The sequence below is a fragment of the Rhea americana genome, unplaced genomic scaffold, assembly GCF_003343005.1.
Source record: "Rhea americana isolate MKP2758 unplaced genomic scaffold, rheAme1 scaffold_24, whole genome shotgun sequence".
Lineage (NCBI taxonomy): Eukaryota > Metazoa > Chordata > Aves > Rheiformes > Rheidae > Rhea > Rhea americana.
The window spans coordinates 1,892,214-1,919,676 of record NW_028186357.1 but is presented as its reverse complement, the minus strand read 5'-3'; the positions used below and the strand labels follow the sequence as shown (position 1 = coordinate 1,919,676).

At 38.1% G+C, this 27,463-nt stretch overlaps 1 protein-coding gene across 2 annotated transcripts in view; it reads left to right on the top strand.

Moving 5' to 3' along the window:
• Window positions 1–27,463, top strand: part of CDH13 (cadherin 13) — a 482,277-nt gene that overhangs the window by 329,080 nt on the left and 125,734 nt on the right. For both annotated transcript variants that reach the window (XM_085306414.1, XM_085306412.1), the window contains exon 7: window positions 6,447–6,625. In XM_085306414.1, the coding sequence (XP_085162540.1) occupies window positions 6,447–6,625 (179 nt within the window). The remainder of the gene's footprint in view (window positions 1–6,446; window positions 6,626–27,463) is intronic.

Sequence of the window (27,463 nt, the reverse complement as noted above, 5' to 3'; positions counted from 1 at the left end):
GTTCTAACTCACAGTGTTTATAGGGGGACAGTATTGCATCTAACTCATTCTTGACCCCATCCATGGATAATTTCTTCTACTAAAACAACTACATTACTCACGAGGAAAAAAGTTYGAATCCTGGTACTCCAAAAGGTTGACCCGCCCATACATCTTAATTGAATGTTATGATGAAATAGTAAGAAATGTCCCATTTCTTCCTCTGTTTATATGCCTTCTGGCCACATTACCTCTTTATAAATAGTAGTATTCCTTAGTAGTTCTTCATCTCTAAGTAACACTCAAGTTCCTTCTGCGTGTCAACAGCAGTTGATCTTTTTCATCCCGCAACTGATATTTCTGCAGTGCGTCTCTCCGCTCCTACTGCTTGCAGCTTCTTGGCATGTGCTGTGTGCTAATCAGAGGTGCCATCTAAGCTCTAGTTTTAAAAGTACATATATATCTTGTATTTACCAGACATCTAAATAAATGATGCAAAAATGTGCCGTAGAGAAGGAAATTATTGCCATATACAAATCTAAGATATGCTAMAAGACTGAACTCGTTAATTCTTACTAAATGTCTCCTCTATTCAGCAAGGCCTTTAAGTTTTTAATAACATGCATAAGTTAATAACTGTAGTTGCAATTCAAATGCACTTGATTGGAGACATAATAAACCTTTCTTCTTCTATTTGTTTTGCTTCCCTGGGGCTTGTTGTCTTTAAAATAAAAAATGACAGTCAAACATGTAATTAGTTATGATGAATACAGTAGTCAGGAGAGTATCTTTCTTTGCTCCATTTTCAAAAAGTTGTTGTTGTTGTGCTTTTTTTTAACAGCAATAAATGTAAAGTAATGTAAAAGTGCTTGAGAGATGTTGGTAACTCTTGATTTCTYCTCTTTTCTTACCGTGTCCTGCTATTCTTTGTTATATTTTTTCCTGTTAAAAATAGCCTTTTTTCTTAAAAGTGTATTATTGTAGAACTGATTTTGAATGTACAGAGGTACCTAGAGCTCTCTGAAATTGTGAAGAATRTGGGAAGAAAGCTCAGCAACCTGGTCCCATTAATGATGAAARTGGACTCTCCCTTCCTATAGCACGATGGCAGATATGAAGCACACTGAATGTGCAGTGGGGACTTGCAGAAGGAAGTTATGTCGTTTAGTTCTGTGCAATAACAAACTCAAATTAGTATAAACTAAAGATCTTGTGCCAGCTAAGGAAAAGATACAGTTTTACTTCCATATTAGATATAATGGAACTGTTTATCAGTTTAGATCTGGCTTAAACAGCAAGACACTATGGGTGAAATTCTCATTTTGCTTAATCATTTYTAAAATATCTCAGCGACGTAACCTAGCCTGGAGAGGGGAATACGTATAATTTATGTCCACTTTTAGACCCCTTCCCTTGTCAGCACAGTGTAAGTGAATTGCGATGGGAAAGAGATTCTGATCCTGTGTTACGATTTATTCTGCTCTTGTTCCATACCTGCTAAACAGAAGTCCAGATATARCTCTATTTAGTTGAGAACTTAGCAGTGAGAATTCAAATCACAGCGCAACATGCACAGTTTTCCTGGGYGCAAAGGAGTGTTTTGCTGGTTCACTCAGATCTCTGGAAGACGCCTTGGAAGCAGCCTGCATCGTACCCAACTGCCTACCGCGCATTGAAGGGGAGGTTCAGCCCTGTGTCTCTGTGCACATTATTCCAGGATCACATATCAGCTATGAAGGAYCTCAACAATTTGTTGATGATAGTATCTGTTTAATCTTTTAGTTAATTTCTCCAAAAGATATTTTGAAAACAAACTGTGTATTTACTACTTAAAAGGTGGGGAAAATAGGTATAAGGAAGCTAAAAATCAGATTTTAAAATTGAGATCTAATGTTGAGTGTCAACAACATGAGCAAACTTTAGTCTGAGTAATTTGAGCACTGCAGCTCTTGTGAACTTAAAACTGTTGAATCCTTAARTTGGACAGTATTTTTAGTGTTAACATCCCAACTCAGAGCCTTCTTTTAAGGTTATGTGCTAAAGACACTTGTTCACATAGGAAGTCTAGCTAGAAATAGGCTTCATTTCCACTGTAGTCCCATCGTTTATTGTAAATTCATTATTTTTAATAACAATACAWTGCACTTTAACATAACAGTAGCAAAAGTTACCATAAGAGATTCATTTGGAGCTGTGTGAAAAAGGTAAAATCTCTGTTCATTTTGCCAGGTAAGAGTTTTGAAAGTAGCACCTCGGTAAAATCTTCAATGAGTCACATTGTAAGACAGAAATAGAAGTGCTTGTGTTGCTCACTAATACTCTCAGAAAAACAAGGACCTGAGCACAATGCGTATCAGCATAACGTTCAATTTTACRTGACAAAACCTACTACTTGGCCAGCTGGGAGAAGATGAGATGTAGAAGAGTCACCGCTTGCGCGGGAATCRTGGCAGGGAGCGGGCACAAAGTCCTCAGCTCACCTGGCAGCTGAACAGAAAAATAAAAATAATTTTTTTAAAAAAAGGAAGAGGGGCCTTTAGTAGTAATCAATCTCATCCATCAGTTGAACTGTTCCTGATGTTCTCTTGGCATCCTGACAGCCAAAAAAAAAAAAAAAAGAGAAAAAGAAATAGAAAGGTTATTAAGAAGTAAATAACAAAATGCCAAAGAGCTTTTCCCAAGAAGCCATCTGCTCCAATCACCACCAAACTGTGCAAGCACTGTGCTTTACTTCTCGGTGCCCCAGGGGAGTTATTCGCCAATATTTCCAAGCCARCTTATAGGCCAAACGAGCAATCAGCAGATTGATAGCTGCAGCCGTTAGAGCAATGACTTGGCTAGTGAAATACATATCTGATCGATGAGGAACTCTAGGAGGTGCAAGYGGAGGGTTTGAATGATTATGGTAATAGCAGAACTGCCCAGAAGGTGTGACAAATAAAGCATGAATATTGAAATATGCTGAGGCTTAGCTATACCTTTACTGTGAGAGACTGCTTCAAGTGAGCGTCAGCACATCAGCAGCAGAACTATAAAGTTGCTGATTTTGCAGACATTTGTTCCTCAGCTTGATAAGTTAATATATATTGTTTAACATGATAATGTAGCAAGCTGTTGTTTTGTGGCTTGAAAGCCAGCTGCGTTTGATTGATGCCAGGAATGGAAGTATTTATAAAATGACACTGAATTAGAAGTAGTCAGTTTATGGGTATAGGGAAATGAATCTTTTATGAAGAATAAAACTTTATGATGAAGGAGTAATACTGAGGAAGTATGCATCTTGAATTAAACTCTCTTGGACTGGAGTCTGTGCTGTAAAGCCTTTTCAAATAAAAGTTTGTGTCTAGGATATAGACTAGGTACCGCTGTGMTTTTGAACTCACAGGTTGGTTTGCAAACTTGTTTGTGAGCGCAAGAGCATGAGGAGCTGTATTTCTGGAAACAAGCTGCTCTCGGGCATGACACCCACATTCAGTTCAGCAAAAGGTTTCTTTTTTCTTTTCAGCTGGGTTATTTGGCAGCACCTCTGGATGTTTGAGTAATGCAAGCATATAGGCGATGTTTAAAGAGCTGTAGTTCRATATATTGATGTTTGTGAACAGATTACAGATACAACCTTGTACCAACATCTCAAACCCTTAGTCAAAGGCAAGGCAGAAACAAATGGATCTAATTGCTGATAGCTTTCCTCCTGGAGCTAACGTCTCTATGCGATCCGAACGTAAAATTCTGCTCTTCTGCGCTGCTGGTATTTTGCACGTGTTTGCACAGGAGGAACGATTGCGCAGAGCGAGATAACATCCGCTGACCAGAAAGGCTGAAGAACCGCTGGCAAAGCAGAGTCCAATTCAGCTGTGTGTCAAGCTGGTTTTATGCCAGAGTAACTAGAGATCTGGTGATTTAAGCCAGATCAGATCTTACAATCTGTATGTGCCTTCCAAAGTCTTATTGCTAGAAATATTGCAGTAGACCTCTCTAGGACCACTGTATAAATGGGATTCCGACATGAGTATATATACATTTCTATCAGATTCTAAATCTCTGTTGAGCATCAATTTATCTGAGAGATTAATAATGGTAGGAATTTATATTCATTTAAAATACATTTTGATGTACTTGAAGACCRTGGCATCCACTAAACTGTGTTTTCACAGAAGAGTTATGTACCAAATCCCATTGAATTTCAGTAGTATTTCAGTACTTTTTAAGATCCCTTGAAGATTTGCCTTAATTCTTAYTTATTTCACTGAATCACATGGCTTTGTAGATTTTCATGACCCACATTATCTACCGCAAATAAATGAACTTTCTCAAATACAATGACTACCTAAAAATTAGCTTAGACATTAGAACTTAGACAGCCTGTCTAAAGTTCTCTGTACTTGTGAAGAGAATCTTYGTTCTTCAAAGCAGAAAACAGCTATTTTTCTTCTGAAGAAGTCTCAGACAAAGTAGGTGAAATATCAGGGCTAGGATYGTCTTGTAAAATTGGAAACATGGCATGGCATCCAGTGGTAAGCTRCTTTTTGAGCTGTCTGACCTTTAATCACTGGTGAATAAAACCAACATGCTGTCACATCTCCGTTATATTTCTCAAGGGGGTAACTCTGCCTGAAGTAGCAATGAAGCAAAACCTCCGAGAGCTTAAATTCAAGGTCACTAGAACAAGAGGCAATACTTTGTACTCTGAGCAGTGTAACGCAAGAAAATAAAAAGAGGAAACATCTAAACAAGTCAGTTGTGTTTGTCTAACAGTGAGCCAGGCAGKTATGCCAGCCAATAAATGAAGTTGTTTTTGTTTTTGCTTTTTCAGCAGCATCCCATTTTTGTTTCATTCCTAAGTCATCTATGCTTGAAGACCTTCTGAGAGAAACTCGCTGTTTATCATTGCAGATGAATGATCTCCATTTCTGTTCTGTGGGCAGTGTCAATGTAATATCAGCTTTGGCTTTGTAGAAGAAGGCTTTAATCCCCTGTAGTTATATTGCCGTGGGAGGCTATGTGGGCACTGAGAGCAGATCGTAGGGTCTTGCAGACCTGTTGTGAAATGGAAATGCATTTGAAATATATTTCATTGTGATGTTTTAAAGTAATGCTTGCCTAYTGAGCATCTATGGAGGAAAAAAAAAAGGGTTAGCTACCACATAAAAATTTAACTCTAACAGAAGAAATTAGGATAGACTGACATTGTGGTTCACACATTGAATAATAYGGTTTCAGTACTAAGCTACTTAAATGCAAATTGCATCGTTCATGGACTTTGATGAATTATTTTTGTTGGGATTTTTAGGCAAAAGAAGAGATACCTTCTTGGACTCCCAATTAGAATTTGTAGAAGTTTTGCTAATATCTTTTGCATTAATTTGCTGCTTTACTTTGATTCAGCATGCTAATTAGTTTGTTGATTTGATCATGACTTTTTTTCTTATTTGACAGGATTTTATTGTTTGTTCAGGTTAATGTTCTCAGAAATACTTTACTACGTTTAGTTAGATTATTTTACAATCTAACTATGCCTAYGTTTACACCTATAAATGAACTGATTAAGAAACTGTAGTGATCTAAGAGTGAATATCCCAGGGCTGAGCCCAGGTGTCTGAACACTTCTTTTCTTGGGTTCCCACTATACTGTACAAATGGAATGAAAAATGCTATGGTATAATTTTATAGGCACGCCAGAGGCTGGCATAGGGAAGATGTCTGAGGGAGATGATGCAGGAGTATGTGCTGCACCAGCGAACAGGAGAATTAGCAGCACCTCGGTCCTCCCTGTTGATGTGATGTGGAAGAGGATGGGAGTCTTTTTTCTCTGCACATCATTTAAGATGCTGTGCGCAGAGTGTTCACCCTATAGCATGTCTCTTTGCTCTAGAATTTTCATCTTAAAAACAACTTCCTCACTGCAAGGCTAGCCTAGCGATGGAGTCTTTTTGTATTGAGGCTGATATAGAGTAAGATCGTTAATTCAATCAGATTGAAACTAGAATAAAGTAGGGCTTGGTCGTGATTGAATTTGTCTTATTGACAGAAGATTTATAACGTCCAACCGATTCTGAAACTGTGCTCAAACTATTCTGAAACTTTAAGGTGAAAATAGAGACCTTTGTCTTACTTTAGCGCCTTCAACTTGGCTATYCTGTCGACTTTCTGCCAGTAGAAGTCAAAGTGCGGAAGATACGCCTGTAGCTCATTTAGTGAAATGCGATTAATGTAGATGGTAACAAATACGTGGAACTTGTGTTGGAGTCATTTGTCTGCTGTGGACTAGAAACGCATCTTCTGTTGTTGGCTCAGTAGCAAGTAAAAATAAGACAAACGAAATCACAGATTAACTACRGAGTGAAATTACTTACTGGTCTCACTGAGATAATTATGTTTTATACCCGCATGATTCTCATGTGTGAAAGCAGAATAATTTTACGTGTCCTCCCTAATTGCATTCTGTTGTCTTTCCACCTTTCCTGCAGGAACTACCGTGATGCGGATGACAGCATTTGATGCTGACGACTCTAGCACGGACAACGCTCTTCTGCGCTATAATATACTTAAACAGACGCCTACCAAACCGTCTCCAAACATGTTCTATATCGATCCAGAGAAGGGGGACATCGTCACAGTGGTGTCACCGGTACTGTTGGATCGTGAGGTAAGTGAACGCTTTCCGATCATCAGCCTGACAGCTTGACATTTGTGCTTATAATCATCACCTGGGATGCRAAGACAGGTTCAGTGTGCCTTGGGAACAGCGGTTTAGATGTTAAATTTTGTCAAATCTTTACATAGCACTATCTTTTATTTTGGYATAAGAAGTTGTCTGTCGTGATCTGGTTGTTCAACGTTCTGGATAAGACATCTAGTGTTGGGTGCTGAGGGTAAAGATCCTAGGAATAAATGGAATTTGACCTATAGTTATCAATTAACTGTTTGGAAACGAACAAAAAAAATAATTGTGTGTACAGCCTGCCATGAGTTTGCGCTGGTCATAGTTCGGTCTTTTAAATGCTTCCCTAGAATTTTMTTTTTTGTTGTATGGAATTAGTGGAATGATTATATATACGTTGATAYAATGATGCTCTAAACAGTAAATCTGTAAATCAGCAGTTCCCTTGGTCACATRCCCCAAGTACTCTCTTAGGTGCCTGGTGATGACAGAGTTTTCCTTGCAGGCTCCTTCAGGCAAATCCAAAGATCTCAACTTTTCACCGATAACTGTTGTTTCGTTTTAAGTACCTGTGATGATTTACTGAGCTTTTTTAAATGTTAGATATAGGACTCAGCAATATATTCAATATTCAGCACCTATKTTTCATTTTGACCAGGTGTAAGCGATGCCCATGCCACTTCCCATTTTATGTGACTTCAATTTTTGTACAAGCTTTTCCAASAACAGATATTCAATAGGTAAAACATACACTCCAGTAAAACTATGGTCTTGGCTTGTAGATCTGTCTTTTAAATTCAGAATGATTCCARTTCTTTCATTCTTCTCTGTGTGGGCAGAGAATCATGCCCAAATGAAGATATATAAAATCACTGTCTTTATGCCCCAAGTTTCCTTTCTAACTTCATTGTTTAAGTTCAAAAGCTTTATGCTATTTTCTAAAGTCAGTTTAGGTATTTTTATTCCTAATAGGTAACCATTCCCCAGATTAAACCAATTTACACAAAATTGAAAAATCAATGGAAGGGAATGAACATGCCTGCTTTTCCTAGTATCTTCCAAAGGTCACTGGTGATTCATGAAATAGTGATGCTGTCCCCATGCAAGAAATCTGGCCTCAATCGAACAGGTATTATTGCTGGGTAGTATATCCTGAAAGCAAGATCTGAATTCCCCATGATTTTTAATAATAGTTGATTCAATACCTTTACTTTGAAGGTGGCATGGCAAACTGCAGTCTCGTTGAAACTACAAAGTAATTTTTGTTCTTGCTGCAAATGCTGAGTGTTTTATGAGCCAGAATATAAGGCTGTGTAAAATCTTAACACTAAAAAGCATTATCYGCAGTAAAATTTTGGTCTAATATTGACTTTTCAAGTGAAAGGCTTGGGGAAAAAGTGTAAGTTTTCTATTTCTGCACAAGTTGCTCTGTGTTGTGCCATGACCTCTGTTGTCTTAGCGGGTTCAGCCTCTTTTCCCCCTTCCTGCTTGCGTATATCTCGTGCAGCAGCTGGTATTCATGCCTCCTTCGCTTCGACCCCTGGAGTTAGTCATTCACAAGAAAAGATGTGTAACACCTGTTTTTAATCATAATAATAGCTTTTAGGAGCAMGTAGCCTAATAATCCTATTCCAAATAATTCAGGGTAGCAACGTAATCCCAATACTGTAACTGTCTCTAGATGTTTCACCAGCTCATGAAATCGAATTGTTGCAGAAGGATCATCCCTGCCTCAGGTAGGGAGAGAAAAAGTAACAGCTGGTGGAGGGAAGGTCTGCCCAGCTGCTGCGTAGGGGTGGGGTGAGGAGATATGCGTGTCACCAGGCCTGGAGAAGTGACTCTGGGCATGGTGGGAAACTGGTGGCCAGGATGGAGTCCTGCTTGCACCCTCTCTGTAGCATACCACCGCCTCTTGCTTTTCTGTCTTTCAATAGCTGTATTATTTTTTATTTGAATCGTAAAACCTGTTTGAGTGCCAGTCAAAAGTGAATTTTCTTAGTTATTCCTGGTAGGTGTATTGATTAGCCCTGGACAACAATTGAGTAGCTGAATTTGAGATTAAAATTTCTTTAGAATGGACATGGAGAGGGGAAAAAGCTATTTATCGTTACTCATGTGTATGCACTAGAGGATGATATAAACTGTTTTACAGTGAGATAAAATGCTGATAAAAGTTACTCTTGTTTTCCATCTCTATTAATAATTTTAATCATTGCTAGATGCTGATGCTTTTGGGAAGCCTACTGTTTCGCTTCAGTTACATCAACAGGATGTAAATTGCTGGTTTTTAAGTATCATTTTTTTCATGTTCATGTATCAGAGGGAACAAGAAAACGGGGGTATTGTCCGGTGGGAGATACTGAGTGTGGAGATGCAATGTATCTGGAAGTTTTTGAACATACACTATGATCTGTATTATTTTTCCAGACTTCTATGTTTTGAGAGTGGTTACCATAATATAGTCTTGGAATTTCTTGTTTCAGTGCAATGAATCAAAACCTAGGTATTCAGCCTAAAGTAAAACAAAATTTGGTCATCTGGATAGCTTAGATACCTGATTCAATATATGTGGGAGAATCTCAGCTTGCGAAAGTAAACACTTAGGTTAATTTTAAGGAGATTTAAAAAAGTGGTTTTCTTTCTTTGACTTGCAGATATTAGGTCTCTTTCTRTGCATACGTAGATATATATGTACTCTTTGTTCATATCATAAATATATATAAAAACATATGTTCTCTATTTATATTATAAATACAGAGAGTATGGAGATGAGAAGGCTCCAAGTGGTGTCAAGCGACCTCTCCCCCATGTGTGATTGCAGAGTGGTTCTGTGTGTCAGCGAGAAGGAATACAAACCCTGAATTAATTACACTCTCTTTAGGACTGTCTTCTTTCTATACTAGAAATACGTATCTAGAAATATGAAGGGGGTTGAGGTCTTTTCTCTGGGTTGCCTTCCTGCTTTCAGATCCCCCAGCAGGAGCAGTTATTTTGATTGTTCGGAAGATATGTCAAACGTGACACAGTGTCAAAATTTTGTAGAGTGGCGAGATATCGKGTCTTAAGATCTTACAGCGGCATCCAGTTTCCGTGAATCAGGGTTTCCATAACTTCCGCAGTAACTGGACTTTTTTTTTTTTTTTTGACAAGTCTGGGTGTTTGATTTAGCATGGATGGGTGAAAGTGTTTGCCTTGGCACTCTTTCCATAGTGTAGTATCACCTACAAAAGTGTTAAGCGAAAAAGTCATTCCCTCCTGTATGCAGAAGAAGGCGTGTTGGGTGATCCCCCAGGTTACATCCAACAAGCTGCTGATGCCTGGTGCCATCTGTTGATGAGAGCTGGRAGTGCTTCAGGCCTCCAGAGAAAGGCTCAGCACCTTGCAGGATTTGTCTGGCCTGAATCGATCTGTATTTTTATTTATAAATTTTTCAGATTCAACATTGTTTACAGAAGTGCATGCGCCTCAGGGTTTGCAGCAAAACTTGGATAATTTATTGAAGAACATCCATTTTCATTTTGAGAAGGCAGATAAGGACATATTTTTGAAGATTAATGTGCATTTTTTCATGTGGGAGTTAAGCATCCTTGAATATGTCAGCAGGAAAGATTGAAGAGTGTGAGGGGGCAAATTATACCTCCAGATATCCTCTGGAGAATACATTTTGATTCGTAGATTCACAGGAGAAGGATGCTCTCCACCAAAGCGTATGGTCTAAATGACCCGAAGTAGAGCACAGCAGATTAAAACAAAAAAGAAAAAAAAAAAAAAGGAATCTTAAGGAAATGTCCTGAGTTTTGTTTTTCAGGGATGGAGAGTCCATTGCAAAGTGACACTTGCCTGCAGTGAAAGAAAAATAATACACCTCGTTTGCATAGGAGAAAACACTTGTGCTCCTGTAGAATCAACTCTTTTTCAACTTTCTTGATGAAATAATAATCAGTTTTTCTGCTTATCCACRGTGCTGTTTTGCCAGTGTTACAGACCCTGACTCTGTAAGAAAAYAGCTCTTTGATTTGTAGAGTATGACTATACAGTGACTATATATGACTATATAGTATGACTATAGTACTACTAGAAAACTACCACCACAGTTGGTGACTGAATTACTTTACTCCTCAGAGTTTGAGGAATAGTGTGCTTTTGCTTTTATTAGGAACTGCTGTGCTTAATTTGGAATTTGGAGTTAAACGATGATTTGAGATGTCTACTATATGCTGGACTGTATGCTTTTGCAAATGCCTTTAAACATCGCTTCTCAGGAAAACCAGTTCACACACATGAGAAACTCTGGGCTGATTTCAGTGGAACAAAAGGTCGGGCGATCTCCAGAGAGGCTGACTCTCCGTGACCCTCTTAAGCCATACTAGTGTCTTCTAGATGTCTAGTGTCTTGAAGCAGTGTTGGTGCATCAAACTACCATCGCTTATGTCATATATACCYCTCGCTCTCCTTATTACCTGAAATCACAGAGCTGATAGCTTTCTGCTGTGAACCACCAGAAACCTGGAGTTAGACTAGCTGATGTTTATGCAGATGGCTTGCAATCATGGAATCCTTTGCTAAGCCTCCTGCTTGCCTGGATGCCTCCGAGCTTTTAACAAAAGCAAACAAAAGCACTGTTTAACAATTGGCAAATACCCATTCCTGCCTATGCATTGATGAATGACTGTACGTTGGCTAGCAGTTTTTCAAGTCAACAGCAGTCCACTGATACRTATTCACCAATATGTTGCTTGCATGAGAGAATGAATGAGTGCATAAATGTTGTTTACAGTATTCAACTGGCTCTTCTGCGATAAGTAAATCATAGTGTTCTTGTTGATAGGACTTAATTTCTCTGAAGAGAGCATGGTAGGAAATAGAAAATGCTGGTCCACTTCTGCAGATGGCCACTACCCTCTATATTTTTATTTTCCATTTTAGAGATGTGTCTTAAGCAGTCAATGCACTTATTACTTACTCGATCTAAATGCAAATGCCGAGCCAACAGTACACTCTCATTTTTAATGAAAGATATTAATCTTTTCAGCAAATGCATTGCACATTTGATCTTTATATTAACCTCTAAAATATTCATATTTACAGTGATTGGAGGCAAACGCATACATTGGAGTACATCAGCTCCGAGTTGGAATAATTGTGTCATTTTTGTCTTGTCTTCTCTGACAAACTTCCCATTCACACACCTTTACCTTATTTTGCAATACAGTAAATCCATAGCTGGACCTCAGTTTCTATGGTCTTTTTTTTTTTTTAAGGATAGATATGGCAATATCTCTTATTTCTTTTTCCGCTTCTAATACAAGGCAAACAAGGCGTTCATCCTCTTCCCCTGATTAATGTGTTCCTTATACTGTTGTTTCTGATGGGTCCTCASTCTTTTTCAGAGGTTATTCCACTGTCTACTGTATCTCAAATATGAGTAATTTTTAGGGACATGAAGGAAGTCATATTTGGTCTTTCTAATAATCTTGCTTTGTGATCGATGTCACATTTTGCAGGTCCATTGAATAAAGTTATGCTGTCTCTCTCCATGTGTCATCTTACRTATCGCAAATTAATAATAATCTTTTGAAATACTTTGTTTATAAAATGACAAAGTATTTCAGTATTCAAAGCTCAGTGTGATCTGGATTATAGTGCTGTCAACAAGCACACTGTGTGACTGCAGGCTGATCTYCTGGAGCCGCATTCATGGAGAACAGATGCGTTTCAGCCCTTTTTCCATAGTTGCTGCCTGCACAGCAGTCTCCAAACTATTCACATCTTGAGCAGAGCCTTCTGGCATGGCTCCTTCATCTGACATACAGCCTCTCGCCACCTCCTTTTACCTCTAGAAATGCCATCGTGATTCCATTTGAAGCCAACTTCATTCTAGYCCCGGAGACTAGATCTGTTTGGATATACGTATATATGTGTATAAACATGTGCACATGTTCATACATATATACATTTTTTTTTTAACAAACCATTTTTTGTCCATTGGAGATACTAGTTCAAAATGAATAGCTTAAAAATGTAAGCTTAGGACAACAAAACATGAACAAGTCAAAATCAAGGACAAAATTAATCTAAATTACAAAAATATTCTTAAATTGACCTAAATCAGTTTTTTAGGGTTATTTCCAAATAAAAAAAAAAGCTCAAAGTGTTTTTTTTATATTTGCTGAGAAGGTTTTGTGTCATTTCAATCTAATTTTTGTAAAATGCATTTACCTCTTCATGTAGAAATTGTTATAAAAGCTGGAATAATATAGTAGTTGCTGCTATCAATAATATAATTGACATATTAATAATTTTGCATATTACAACTTGAAAAATGTATTAGAAGTTTGTGGCTTTAAAGTATTTTTCAAGACTCTAGGAATATTTGTAATATCCTTGCATTTTATTTGCAAGGAGCCTGCATCTGCAGTGAACATTATTGARGAGGGCGGAGGTGGGTTTCAATGCTGTAAGAAGGCCCAATCATTAGTTTATGTTAAGTACAAAGYCTGTTTCAAAATATTTGCAACTATGTTGTCATCGAAACAGAAGTCTACTTATTGGGAAAATGAGGGATGGGAAGGAGAAAACTTGTAGTAATAACGCTAGTTCAGGGACAAATGGGCAGAGAGCTGGAAAGTGCTTGTTAGTGAGATGAAAACTCAAAGTTAAGCTAACGATGAACTGCTTTCTTGCATTGCTTAAATGTATGCAGGGAGAAGGAAAGTCTTTTTATGGTGTGTACCAGTAATTTGCAGTGTGTTTCCTGTTGTTTTTGATGAGAGAGTTCATTAACCTGTTCTCAAATCTTGAAAGAGGTTGTATAAAACAACAATAAAAGAGGTTGCAGCTGCTCTGCCAGTGGAAGCTCCTGGCCATCACTGGCTGCTCATACCATCCAACCCACATCCTCATATGATTGCTCTTGGGCAGGTTCACCCCGTATTAAACATATTAAACTCATAATGACTCTCTACACTTTTTTAAGCTTTTTAAACTGTAAGTTAGAGATGGGGTAAATAACACTCAACAGAGCTTAACAAGCAGAGCGTCTGAAGCCCATGTTTTCATGGCCTGYGTCGATGAACCGTGTAAAAAAGCCCAGGCTCCACTCAGAGGAATCTTCTTCTACTTTCTGTCTCCCTCTGTGTTTTATCCTAAGTAGGAGGGAAGAGAAAGAACATTACAGCTCTTCATGAGCGCCTTGGAGGTGGGTCACTGGTAGGCTGCTGGCTCCCTCTTCCTTTAGTGTATGTTATCCACCACAAAAACCAGGAACCTCAACTACCAATTACTTGAAGCATCATTTTAAAAATATACTCCTGTAATAGCTTATGTGCTAGGTAGGCTCCACATTTCTCACAAGAAAAAGTGTGCTGGATTTTCAAACTTTCAGTTTTCAGTTCTTCAATTTTCGATTTTGATATCCTCCCTCCTGTGCTTTGGATTAAGGTTTGTGGCACCACGAGCTCCTGTGGCAGATAGTCTGCTGATCCTCTAGACATATCACTCAYCTAAATATCATGAGTTTCTCTGCTGTATTGCAGAAAGATTTTAAAAATGTCTTGCTCAAGACATTTAGTAAGAGGCACTCAAAGCACGATAGCAGCTGTCCATATAGTTTGAATAGAGGCTGATAACTGAAGCGCGTTATCTCGTTTTGTCTGGAGTTTATTTAAAAAAGAAAAATTGAAAGGAATATTAACTCTAGGATGTCTAGCTATTAAAATCCCRCTGTGACAAATGACAAATCTCAGAGACGGAGTCAAAAAAGAAAAGGGGGGGGGATATACTTAACAGGACAAAATTTCAAGTGATAGATTTTGCTGAAAGAGCTGGGTAAAGCATTGCTAAACTGTCACATGTTCTACTCACACAAACATCCCCAAAGCTCAGCTACAACAGAAAACAGGAAATCTTAAATCCAGTTTGGGGCCATCCCACGTATTTTGTAGGCTGCTGGGTCAATGTTTTCAGCTCAAGAGAAAGGATTGGAAGGGGCAAAAGCAAAGAAAATCCAAAAGACCCACACTTCCCACGCCTTTGAGTCCTTTCCTGTGGCCAAGGAATATGCCTGCAAAAGCCAGAAGCAGGTGTCTCTCCCARTGTGCCGTGTAGATTTATTCACCTCTTTCTCTTCAAATATCTCCAGTTTCCAGACAGGTTTTGTTGCCTGAGCAAGATGAATTTTTTCTCACTGTCGAAGTAATAAGGAACAATGTGTGTGAAATACATGTAGTTTAATATTGCTTAAAAAAGGCTTTKGAAGCTTTCTATCTTAAACATGTGGTTTTTGCACCAAGCACCAATYCTTTTAGAATGTTTTAGTACTTAACCTCTCTGCTGTTCGGAGGGCAAAAAGAAGAACACCTGGGATGGGCCATCCAACCCACACCCTCAYATAGTTGCTGCTGGGTAGGTTCACCCCGTATTGGGGCAGGAAGAAGGAAGAAAAACACAAAAAGAATCCAGTTATAAAACTGTAATTTAAATCTTGATTCTGTTCCCAAATTTTTAAATAAAAATAGTGCTATCAGATAAATATATATATATATTTGATGTTTCACTAGTGTAATTCAGAGCTGTTATTGTGGAAGAACTCTGGCATCAGTGCTATTACTTTTGATTCATTCCCGCAAGTGCCARTCAGATAACAGGTTCATCTTTATCATTTTATTTGACTTTTGTTCATCTTTCTTGTTTTATTATGACTTTCTATTTTTAAAGTGAATGTAGCAAAAGCTATTTAAAATGTGCAGTTTTGTAGGAGATTTTTATCTTAAAATCAACCAGAAAATTCTCCTTGCTCTCTAAATTCTGCATAACTGTACCTTCCTTTGTGCTAGAGTATCTAAGTACAATAACGTGAATTAAAACAGGGGCTTGCAGCCTTTGCTCTCGGTGTAATTGTGTTTTGCTGGTTTCTCTAAGAAGCATTGGGTAGCATTTCTCCGTTTAATTGTGCCAATATMCAGTAGTCCTCAGAGTCGGTAATATTGAAATACATAAATCTGTAYTGAAAGGGAAAAAAACTCTTTAGAGTACATGAATAACATTAGTTTTTATTTTTCTTTTGATATTCTCAGTAAATGAAATGAAAGGGTAATCTAAGAAGGAAGGGTGTGAATAAAGCAAGTATATATGGTTTGAATTTTACCTTCTAATTCTTGGCACAGATAAACACAGGTAAGTACACTGAAATCTCTGGAGAAATGTCCCTTTGAAAAGAGCTGGAGAYGGATAAATTGCTGGGGATGGACAGATTATTGTATTAAGCGCATATAAGCATAAAGGGTCATTTCAATCACAGTCTCTTCTATTTCTTTTTTGGACTAGCAAATCCAATAGTATTTTGCTTGCAATACATTCACGTACCTTTTTTGCCTACTCGAGTGTTTTCAATTGCTATATTTTAGGCACAGTGAGAAAACTGAAGTCTTAGTTAAAACACAGCTGGAACGCTCCAGAGAGACTGGTGGCATCTGGCTTTGGCTGTAAATGTCGGACGTTACATACAGATTACATATATAGAAGCATTTCRGAAGCTCAAAATCTGAAGCTTAAATGAAGCCATGCAATCCTATGGTTGATTACTGTAGGATTAAAGCAGCTCAGCACACCACGGAGGGACTGGTCTTTTTTTTTTTTATATAAGCAAGTTATGTTCTGTTTTGATCTGGGTGTGAATGTTCCCTAAATTATTAATTTCCCTTGCTGGAAGATCATGGCATGCTCTGTCAGTGACCAAAATACTGCTGCTTATGCATATAATTCAGTTTTGCTGATTACATTTTACAGTTTGCTTTTGACACCTTTAATTTGATCTGTCTTGTAGCATGAGATTTTTTTTTTTTAAGGACAAACTCAATTTCCTTTGGAGGAAATTCGTAAAGCATCATTCTCCCTGCAGAACAAGTGCAAGGTAACGCCTTCGGTCCCATATATAAATCACTCTTAAAGGAAGATACTGCTCACTCAGTGATTTGTAAACACTTTTAGTGCCATATTATACTGTCATTTTAAAGAGATGCCTCATGTGAAACATGAATTCTGCCTTGTAGGTTGATGATACCATGGTCCTCGATTTACGAAAGTTGATTTTTCTTTTTTGACACACAGCATGTGCTGACTTCAGAGTACGTTGCCTRATGGTGCTGATTTGATGATTTTTGGAATAAGGGACCAGAACACATCCAGCTAAGCTGTTATTCCCCGTGTAGGGATTAAATGTTCTTGTCCCCTTAATTTTTCTTACAGTATTTATACTAGGATGTTGCTGGGTATAAAGTTCAAAAGTATACTTAGATAGTCCTTGAAGTGGAGGTACTTTCATTGASAATTCTGAAAATATTTCAAATTTAAGAAACAGGAGCAGAAAACAGGTCTCAGAATCTGGCCTTTGCTGCTGCRCTGAAAAGGAGGGGAAGTAAGTTTTACTCCAAATATATTTCAATTTAATAAACATCTGTCGTGTATATTTAAAACTGCCATTTCAGGATAGTAATTATATCATCTCAAAATAAGTCCTCCTCGAAAGAGAATTGAAGTGACAGACTGAAGAAAATGAAACATGACGTTGCTTGTTCTCCTTTCRTCCTAGAGCTAAAATTTAAATTAATTTTCTTCTTCTTGTCGGAAAGTATTTTAATTGGAAATTATTTTTGATTGCMGTTTTCAGAGAGGAATGGGATTCTCCTAGTGTGTGTGTGTACAGAAGTTGTTTAGTGTCTCCATAATATTTTAGTAAATTAATCATTTGCAGATATTTTAAATAGTTGACAGATGTAGTTGCAATTCTAAAGAAGGTTAAACAAAAGAATTGAGATAAACACAAAAGTTTTTTTTTTCTTTTTTTCTTTTTCTTTCTTTTCTTACCTTTTTGTGTTTTGTTCCTCAGCACCTTGACACGTAGCCACATTACATTTGTTGCTATAGTTACCTGCTTGCTGGGAGTAAAGAATATTAGATATTAGCAGTAATTAGAATGTAAAAATCAGATGTGCTGTTTCTGTTCAGTTTGGGTTTATTGCAGTATTTTTGTGCAACTGATTTGGAGGTGTTGAAGGGAAGCTGYGGAGCCGTATGCTTCAGGGAGGCACGGGGCTCCGTAGCCCTCTAAGTTTGTTCACCTGCTTTCTGCAGTCCTCTAAAGAATGAAAAGACCCTAATTAAATTTTCTTTTGGTGCACTTCCCTTCTCGACTTTCAGTCCTACTCCTTGGAGTTTTGCCTATTAATATCTTTAATGTTTTAAAGTACGGTGTCAGGCCGTGCTATTGCACCCTGGAGAAGCGACAGAAATCCTGTTAATGATATTATTTTCCTGCRCTTTAGTTGTATTGTCTTGCAAGTTACTGAATTATCTTGTATACTTGCATTCACGGAGCCTCGATAAAATACAAAACTTACAGGACAGACAAGCAGAGAGGAGATCACAGTTTCCATAGAGGATTTCTGCCTTTTAAATGCTGAAATAAGAGATGTTTTTCAAGGGAATTTGTCGAAAGTGCATCGCTAGTGTCTGGAAGTCCGGAGACTTCCATTAATGTCATTAAATGTTTGAGAATCCAAGAGAAAGACCGTAAAATCTGTGCTGATGGTGATACGGGCCTGATTTAGGCTTTTTTGCGGTAGCGGGCGAGTTGCCTCCCTGGACTTTTGCAGCCGCTCTCGCAGCAGGTCCAAGGCAGCCGCGCGGCCGAGCCGGGGAAGCAGGGGTAGCGGGGCTTTTCGCTGCGCTGCTGATGTCTCACGGTGGCCAAGCAGCGTTAAGGCATCGCCTTGCTGCCTCGACAGATAAATAACCGCCAGGTCGTGGACACCGCCGCCGTTCTCCGCTTCCAGGTGACCCTGGGCATTGCCCGTGGCCTCGGGGCCGGGGGGCGGCTGCAGCCGCTCCGCAGACACTCGGATGCCAGAGGAGCAGGGGGAAGGATTCGCTTGAAAATGTGCTTTACTAGCAGGGGACCTTGAACTAATAGTTGCGAACTACTCGTATACATAGAGRTTACGTATATATTTATTTTTTCTTCCACTGAGAGTTCTTTATAAGACATTTTAAAGCAGGCTCGCMTTTGTTTAATTGGAAATTGTGGCATACAGGCAATTGGATGCGACTGCCACGAGCACCTTGGTGTGAAAAGGACGGTCACATCACGTGGAGGGCTGCAGACTCGATTAAACCAAGCTTTTAGTAAAGCACCTAAAAAAAGGAAGGCTCACAACTTGATTTAAGAGAGGATGCAATCTTTTAAAACAAAGTCAATGTTTAAGGCTGTGTAAACCAGCAGATTGGGGTTTTTTTTTTTTCATCTGTCAAGCAGGACCTGTTCCCCCGCCCCCCAAAAGAAGCAGAATATTGAATATCTGGCTTCAAAAAGTTTAAATAGAAACTTCTATCTTGTTAGGCATTTTCCACTAGCATCAGTGTATCAGCTTGTTTTTTTTTTTCCCATGTAGTTCATGCATCATATTTAGTTTATCAACCTCTATATGAGGCAAAGAGGGGTCGATTACATGACCTGATGTGTCAGTGTTATTTTTTGGGAGGTAAAGGAGTTTGATGATTTGATCTTAGTGCCTTGGTAAGTTACTCCTGCTTGAACAGATGGCATTCAAATTAAACTGAGGATATTAGTTTCCAATGGATAAAGCAAAATGTATTTCTCTTTTTTCATCTCTGAAATGATAGAAGGTAGTATGTAATTTTTGTTTCATGAAGATGGAAGACAGAAAGCTGACACAGATTTCCGAATATAAATTAAGAATTTAGATGACATTTGAGGAAACTGATAAGCGGAAGATGCCTTGTGCTTTAGTTGGACCATAGCTTGTCTTTTCCAATCCTATTCGGAGCTGATAAATTATATAGTATAATTCAGACTATTACTGATAAGTGTAATGGATCAAATAGAATATTCTAAATGTTTCAATAAATAGTGGTGGGAAAGGTAACTTTCTTAACGCTTTCCTATTTTCTGCACAGCACAGCTCAGAAAATAATAGACAGTATCTTTGAAAGAAATCCTAAGATGCACTGTTGAAAGTATACTGGAGTATTTTATATTTTTAAAATATGTTTTCTACCCAGCTATAATTATTGGAGGAAAGCGGAAAAGTATGATAGAGCTTTTACACAGAAATATTTTTCCGATTCATATATAGACTCAAAGATATGACAGCTGATTGGGGACTTGTAGGAATTCACGCTGCAAATAAAACAAGTTAAAGGCTGGGGAACAGGGAATCTCTGGTGTAAGAATTGTAGGAAAAAGTAACGAGAAGAGAAGTAGATACGAATCAGTAACAAGCAAAGGTTGTCAAAGGACTTGTGAGGGGAGTCGCAGTGCCCGATTCATGCTTTTCAGCAAGCTGTGCTCTTCTGTAGTCGAGGAGGAAAGGGCAGTCTGGATTTGGGGGGTGCTGCACAGCCCGTTGCCCGTGCCTGTTTTTCTCTGCTGATGCGCGGCGATCCCGTGACTACGTGTAAGACCGTACAGTTAGGTGCTGCAGATTCCTTCCTTTTGGACAGGAGGCGAAGGTGGCTGCTCTCATCAGCTACCGTAAAAAGCAGTGAAAGAAAAGTTGGGGAAAAAATCCCAACAGCAAGACAAAACCCACAAGCAACCCCAGAAAAAATTTTGTATTTCATTATTATTTCCTCTCCTGGAACGATGCTCTATGGCCTTCTCTATGGCCTTTTTTTTTTTTTTTTTAATATCTATAGCATTATGAAAACTTTTGGAAAGGCACAATTATATGTGCCATATGAATTCACGTCCACAGTTTAAAACAATTTCAGGATTTTCTTCCCATTTGTCCTCCAACTCAGTGTACACATGAAACTGGAGAGTGCAGTTTTTATTTCTGTGGTACGTGGATTATATTATCTAAGAGCAATCTCTGTCTCTGCAGAAGCATGGGAGTAGCAGCACCTTTATCCAGATAAAAGACAGTGCTGCTTCTCCAAGGAGCCGCAACCAGTCACATAACTCATGCCTTTGTTTTTTGTCTGCTTGTACACGATTTATGAAGATTTCTCCTTTTACTGTCTGCATCCATCTGGATCCAAAGTAACATAAATTGAGAAGAGCATGTCTAGTTGCTGTTCCTACCCCGTATTTTTTTTTCTCCTGAATACCTTTCCGCAGTTGTTAGGCTGGCCCTAGCTGATGCAGAGCTCTCCATTGCTGCATTTTGCTTCCCAAATTCTACAGCAAAATGCATGCTGCTGTTGGCAGAGACTGACCAAGCAAAGCACAACCAAGATTTATCTCTGTTSAGTCCTTCCCTGGAGTAAGGAAAACCTCAAATAGCCTGTCTATGCATCTCCCTTTTTCTGGGTAATCCATCTCTGGAAAATGTCTTGTGTGTRTATAATAGTCTCTTTGGGAGGACCAGACTCCTGTGTTAGTAATGCTGTGATTTATTCCTCTGCTAAACCTYGTGTGTTTGGCAACACAATGTTGTGGTAGGTGGTACATTAGAAATTTGTATCTGGAAATAATAACTGGGTGGATAATGACAGAATGAAAAAGATTGGCTTTTGACTATCTTCACACCGTTTTCTCATCTGCTTCTATTTACTTACCTTTTTCTTCTAAATTTCTAGCCTGATAAATAATACCTTTTCAGTGACTCTCACATGGTGATGAATATCCCTTTTTGAATGAGCAACATGTATTTAGAAAATAATGTATTTCAAAAAGTTTTCAATGTCAGTGAGGTTAAAGAAAATAGAAAGAAGCTAAGAGTACTTAGAAATATATTAATACAGTAATAATAATTAAAAAAATAGGTTAACTTACTATTCTGGAACACATCTGAGCTAAACTGCAGGAGAAACATAAACTGGGAAGAAAAACAAGAACAGGGAAATGCTGTGGGGGGAAAACAGAGAATAGGGAAGACAGTGCAAAAAGTGCAGAGTGCTGAGTTAGAATTTCCTGTCAAGATCGAACTCTGAAATAATCTCCCAAATAAATGTCCAAAGGCATGCTTTCAAAGTGAAATAGAAGAAAAAATACCCCCAAACCATTCATCTATATGCTTTAAYGAAAGAGTCATTCATGAACAAGGTAACAGTCAGAGCAATTAATTTTCAGGGTTAAAAATTATTTATTTCTTACRTATAGATGTGTTTCTTAAACACAGATTTTGATGTGCTATGGAAAATCTGTACAGTGTTGAATTACAAATTCTTAGCTTTGAATCTTCATGGATAGCTTCTGCTATGCTTAAGATTTCAAGAGCACAAAATAAGTAAACAGGAAAAAATATTTTACAAGGCTTACAAAAATGAGCCCTTTAAAGAACGTACAATGTAGAGCAATCAGTAGATAGCTGTGTTCATCAGATGTGTGGGGAATAGCAGTGGATGTAATGGAAAAGCAAGCAGGTGAAAAGCATGCGAGCTATTTCTGAAGAACTCCAATGACTTTAGTGAAGAACAGTTCATTTCTGAATATCCAGATGTTCAGATAATAAGGTGCTATTTAAAATTAGCACAAACTTCCCCCTATCCCTCTAGATAGCATCAGATTTTTTGAAGTCTTTTAAAAGATATAAATTGAGCGCTTCAGAAAAAAATGCAAATCAACACATATAAGCGTGGCAGAAGAATAGAATCAAGAAAGGGTTTGAAATGCTATTTTATCCACATTGTTTTAGATTTCATGAGTCATCCAAGCTTCTTCTYTGGTGTAGAAAATTGCTTCAGAAATTGCTCCAGGCAGTTAGATCAAAAATCATGTTTCCAGATTTGTTCAGACTTACTACACTTGTTCACATCTGCTCACTGTAAATGGACACTAACAAATCMTTCAGTGTTCGTCCCAGACTTTGAACTTTACTCAGGCAAGGTGCAGATGATTTTGGAATCTAAGCATAATTTTTATATGTAAATACCTGTGAGGCTTGTATTGAGGAATTCTTCGTGTACCCCCTTTTATTGCCAGAAAACCAGCTCCCAGTACGGTGAAAAAATATCCATTGATAATATTAGTGCAAAGCAAAATCTGGTAAATTGGCAGGGCTAGTAGCTGGAATCAATATTTGCCTACGCCACATACATCAAACCAGCAAAGAAATTGCATTTCAAGTTTCTAAGTATGTGTAAGAGATAGAGAAGGGGTTAAAYGGAAATACAAATCTTTTAATAAGGGCCTTCCTGCATGCTAAACCTATACATTAAATATTGCTGTATTTTGGAGATAAGTTCTTCATCCTCAAAGAGGTTCTCCTTCCAAGGATCCAGAGAATGTAAAGATTTGTATGGACATTCAGGATTTAAGATTATAAAGGAAGTGTCTTCTGGTAAGCAGAAGTGGACAAAAAAACCCAATCAATCAAACAAAAAACCCTTCATTTTTGATATTAGAATATAATTCCTTAGGCTCCTGTTATTGTAATGGTCAGCTGGTATTTTGATCACCACGTCCAAGTTTACTGTTAGCCAAAGACATTGCTCCCGCAGCTACGCAAAGCCCCTGGCCGTTGCAGAGCCCTGGTTTGATGGCCATTCCCCACCAGCGAAGAGGAAGCTAGCYGGGCCACAGTGACACTTGATGGATGCAGTGACAACGTAACTCATCTGAGTGATGAGACGGGCAGTGGGRTGCTGACCGTCACAGACTAGAAGCAAAATTTCTAGCCTAGGTGGATAAAAATTTTCCATCTTTAATCCCTTAAATAAGCAGGATTGGAGTTTCAAAGGTATTGAGCTCACCCTGACTTTGTGAAGAGCTGGGAGAGCTCAGCACCTTTGAAATTAGGCTATTTTGCACTTAGCTGGCTAAAGACAGATTTAAGAACCTCGTTTGAGACAACCAGAATGTCAGATTCAATTGCATTGGCTTAATCCTAGCTATCTCATGAAAAGGAAATGGCAATAGAGTGATGATATCAATATACCGAGTGTCAGTACAGTAGAAGTAATATTTTTAAAATATAGTTTACATGAAAATGTTCCTCAAAGATGCATAGATTTCAAATACAAAGGATATGAAGGATTTCAAATGAGCTAATGGAAGGAGGAAGACAGCAATATGCTTTATTATATCCTCTTTAATGATAGGAAAATCCATTTTCAGTTAATCAACTTCTGATATGCAGATGATAGTTCTTGCAAGTTCAAATAGGTGTTTCATCTGAAAAGACACCCCACTCTGTAGCTTGCAGTTCACTTGACTTGTTCTTTTTACACATGTTAGCAGATAAAATAATAAAGTATTTGAAAAACTCTTGCCTAGAAAAAACATCGAAAGCTTCTTGTAGGTAACAAGTTTTAAGCTTACTTTCCTGTTTGTAGGTAAATTTTGCTTATTTTATTGCAAGGTAAAGTATTTTGAATTTTTGCTTTATTAGCAGAATGGCAATTAATTAAACAAAAGATAGATTCAAATCAACGAGTCCAGGCCCTAGAAGACCATCTTTTTTTTTTTTTTTTTTTTTTTTTTTTTTTTTTTTTTTTTTTTTTTTTTTTTTTTCCTGTTTATTTATATAAATTATCTCTTGGATATGTGGGCCAGGATTGTATTATGTTATAGCCTTAAATGCATGGATAAAAAACAAATCTGTACCTGTATCCCCTTCCTTAAATCTGTCCTCAGGAGGAACAGCCTGGGATTGAATAGGAGCCTTGGACTGAGAGTCTTAGGTTGGGATATCTTTTAGCTATCAAAATGGATTTATTTTCTTCCTAGCTTTGAGCTAATATTATGTAGTTGCATTAATTTAAAAATCGGTATACTCAGTGACAACTGAAGTAATCCCTATTATTTGATAATATATACAGCTTCTAGGTCATAGCTAAAATAATTGTGTTATATGCTATATACTATACACTATTTACAAAAGAAATAGTTTTGATTTTTACGAACGTTGTTTACAGCTCAAGTAGGAGTTACATGAGAATATTCCTAAATTTACTAAATCAGTAGGATTAAGTTAATACGTAAAGTATAGCAGAGTGGTTTAAGGTAAAAACAAGAAAATATACTCAATGCTACAAACCATTTAGATGATTATAGTGATATCTTGGATCTAAGAAATCTCTTCAGAGAMTTATTTATCCGGCCGTACAGGGCTGTACAAGCCTGGCGCAAGCTGATGGTAGCTGTGCAAACAAATGCAAAGCATAAGGTTGGCGTTACTATGGCGTAAAGGAACGTGCGCCTCAAATTTTGATCGTATTCCAGATTTGTGAAACAAGCCGAGAACCAGGAAATGAGCTGTATAAATATTTAACAATGTAGTCTGAATAATTGTTGCACGGAGCAAAGAACTCCTTAAATAAAGTCCGAGGTGGGGGCAGAGCCGTTCTCATGCCGCCGGCTTGGCTGACAAACGCAAAATGCCTGCCACGAGCAAGTTTTTTTGCCCTGTTTCCTTTAAATAATTAAAAYGTTGGACGTTGCCAGTGGAGAGCGCGAGCAGATTTTGGTGCTGCCAGCAGCTCCTMCTGCTCGCGGCCAGCGTGTGTGTTGGGAGACCCTTACGGCATGGTTTTCTCGTAGTCGGTGCTCGACTAGTTCCTATTTCTTAGCGCGCTTCTTTACAAGGTACTGCACGTCTTTCCTTTTAGAGAGAAATATTCTGCCCCACGGTACCTACTGCTTTTATTATTTCCTCCTGCTAATTCGGGTGTCAGAAATGCTCATTCCCTCAGCTGAAATGCTGGAAAACAGCACACGTTTCATGAAAATACCTGGCTACTATTTTTAATCCCCTCCTGTTGCCATCTGAGCCTTTATCCTATATTTATAGTATTTTTTTTTTTTTTGCAAAAACTGTGGGAAAGTTGAGGAGATATGCTTTACAAGCTTGTAAATTCTCATGAGAAACCTTCTCCTTAAAAAAAGTTAGATAGGTATGCTTATGAACTACAGGGATTTTATTGAACTGTGTTAAAGGAGATCATTCTGTCCCATATCTGTCCCAGATCCTTCTTACCTTGCAAAAACTTTTCTGCCTGACCTGATTTTAACTGGGCCATTTGATTTCCTGTTAACTTTGGTCTGTACAACAAACAAGACACAGGAGATGAAATTATTTTTTAGAAGTATTTTTAAGCAGGGGAAGTTTAGTAAAAGGATGAAGCATCATTAATTTTTACCAGGATATACAATCATAAGGAAAAATAAATAATAGAAAGGTCAAAATCATGGGCATCTATATTATGAGCAGTGCTTTATGGGGCTTTCATAATTGATATTCCCTGCTGACTCTTAATTCTATTTTTATAGTTGACAAATAAATCTAATTGCTTGCCCTGCAGCCRTGATTTTTTAGTTTCTCTAGAGCTAGCACTAAAGATGGTGAAAATGATATTCTGACCTCAGAACTTTGAAAAGTTGTAAGTGAAAATGTTACCTGAACCTCTGCTTGAACCTTCATTCACCTTGTATCTTTGATGCGAGAGTGTTTGGAAGAGCCAGCATCACACTCTCTTGTAGCTGTATTTGGCGTTACAGCGCTAAGAAAAAAAAACGTTATTTTTGTCATAGACGTGAGGCTTATTTTCAGCAAAGATAGTAGATCTGTTGAGTAGGAAGAATTAGTATCCCATTTTCAGCACAGAAATGTACTGAGGATTTGTCTAGATGACCGATACAGAGTGTGAAGAGTTKTATGCTTAAGGACTGCAAAATGATTGCCCTTCGTTAAAATTTGGTTATGCAGTAATTGTTTGCAAAGCCGAGTGCGGCGGCACAGGAGAGCGCCTGTGCCTGCGTGTGCGTGGCCCTTGCTAACTTGCTCCATCTAGGGGATAGTTTACATAATTCGTTTTTTTCCCATCCATTTTAAACCTTTGAAGTCTTTTAACACCATTTATGTTTGGTTGGCGCCAGTGTGAAGAAATCAAATCTAGTCTGTGAACAACAGAAACGCACTTAATGCATCAAATGTTATGATAATAGCTAGGCACTTGTTTTACGTTGTTTTATCTATTGCCATTTAAGTCAATATATGAAAACGTTTTATGGATTGAAGGTCTGACTTCCCGTGTTACATCAGCGTAGCCTCAGTTTAACCTATACTAGAAAATACTTACAAAATGCACATTTGGCCCACGGAGAGGCCCACAGAATATTGTACAGTGCATGGAAATAAACTGATGATGGATTTTCTACTGAATGCAACATTTTCTGGAGGGTGTTTGACTCTTTCGTATGGTAGTTGAGGAATACCTTTAATCTGCTTGATTTTTTTTTTTTGTGACCTTGAATCGGCAACAGCTGCTAATCAGCTGGTGCTCACCTGCTTCACTCGCATTGCTGTTCCCTCTGTTGACCATACACTACAGAGCTATTTTAAGTGAAAGCATGATTCAGTCTTTAGTTGTAAGAAGCACATGTTTCATTATATTAGACATCACTAATTTGCTTTAAAATTATGCCTGGGCCTGAATTGGAACAGTTGACTTTCAGCCAGATACATTATTTCTTATTCATTAATACTAATTTCTAATTTATTAATGATATAAAAATACTTTGAGCCAAAGATGTGCATATCCTTTTCATCATGATTCTYGTGTCATTATCAAAATATTTTAAAGGCGTTTAATCGCAACAGGTAAAATCATGTGCAAAATTAAAATAGCTGTCACCTCATTAGTTGCTGCCACGCCAAACCAAAGCGAATTGACACCCGAAATGCATTTGGGCTGCAGGATTTGAGCTGAGATGTGAGAAATGCGCAAGAAGCACTGTTTGGTTCACGCTTTCTCCATGTCGTTGGCTCGCCCGAGGAAGCCGGCTTAGAAGGTTGCACTTCTGTGGACCCCGAGCTGCCCCAGTGGGACGCGGCACCTGAAATTCAACCTAAATGCTCCAAG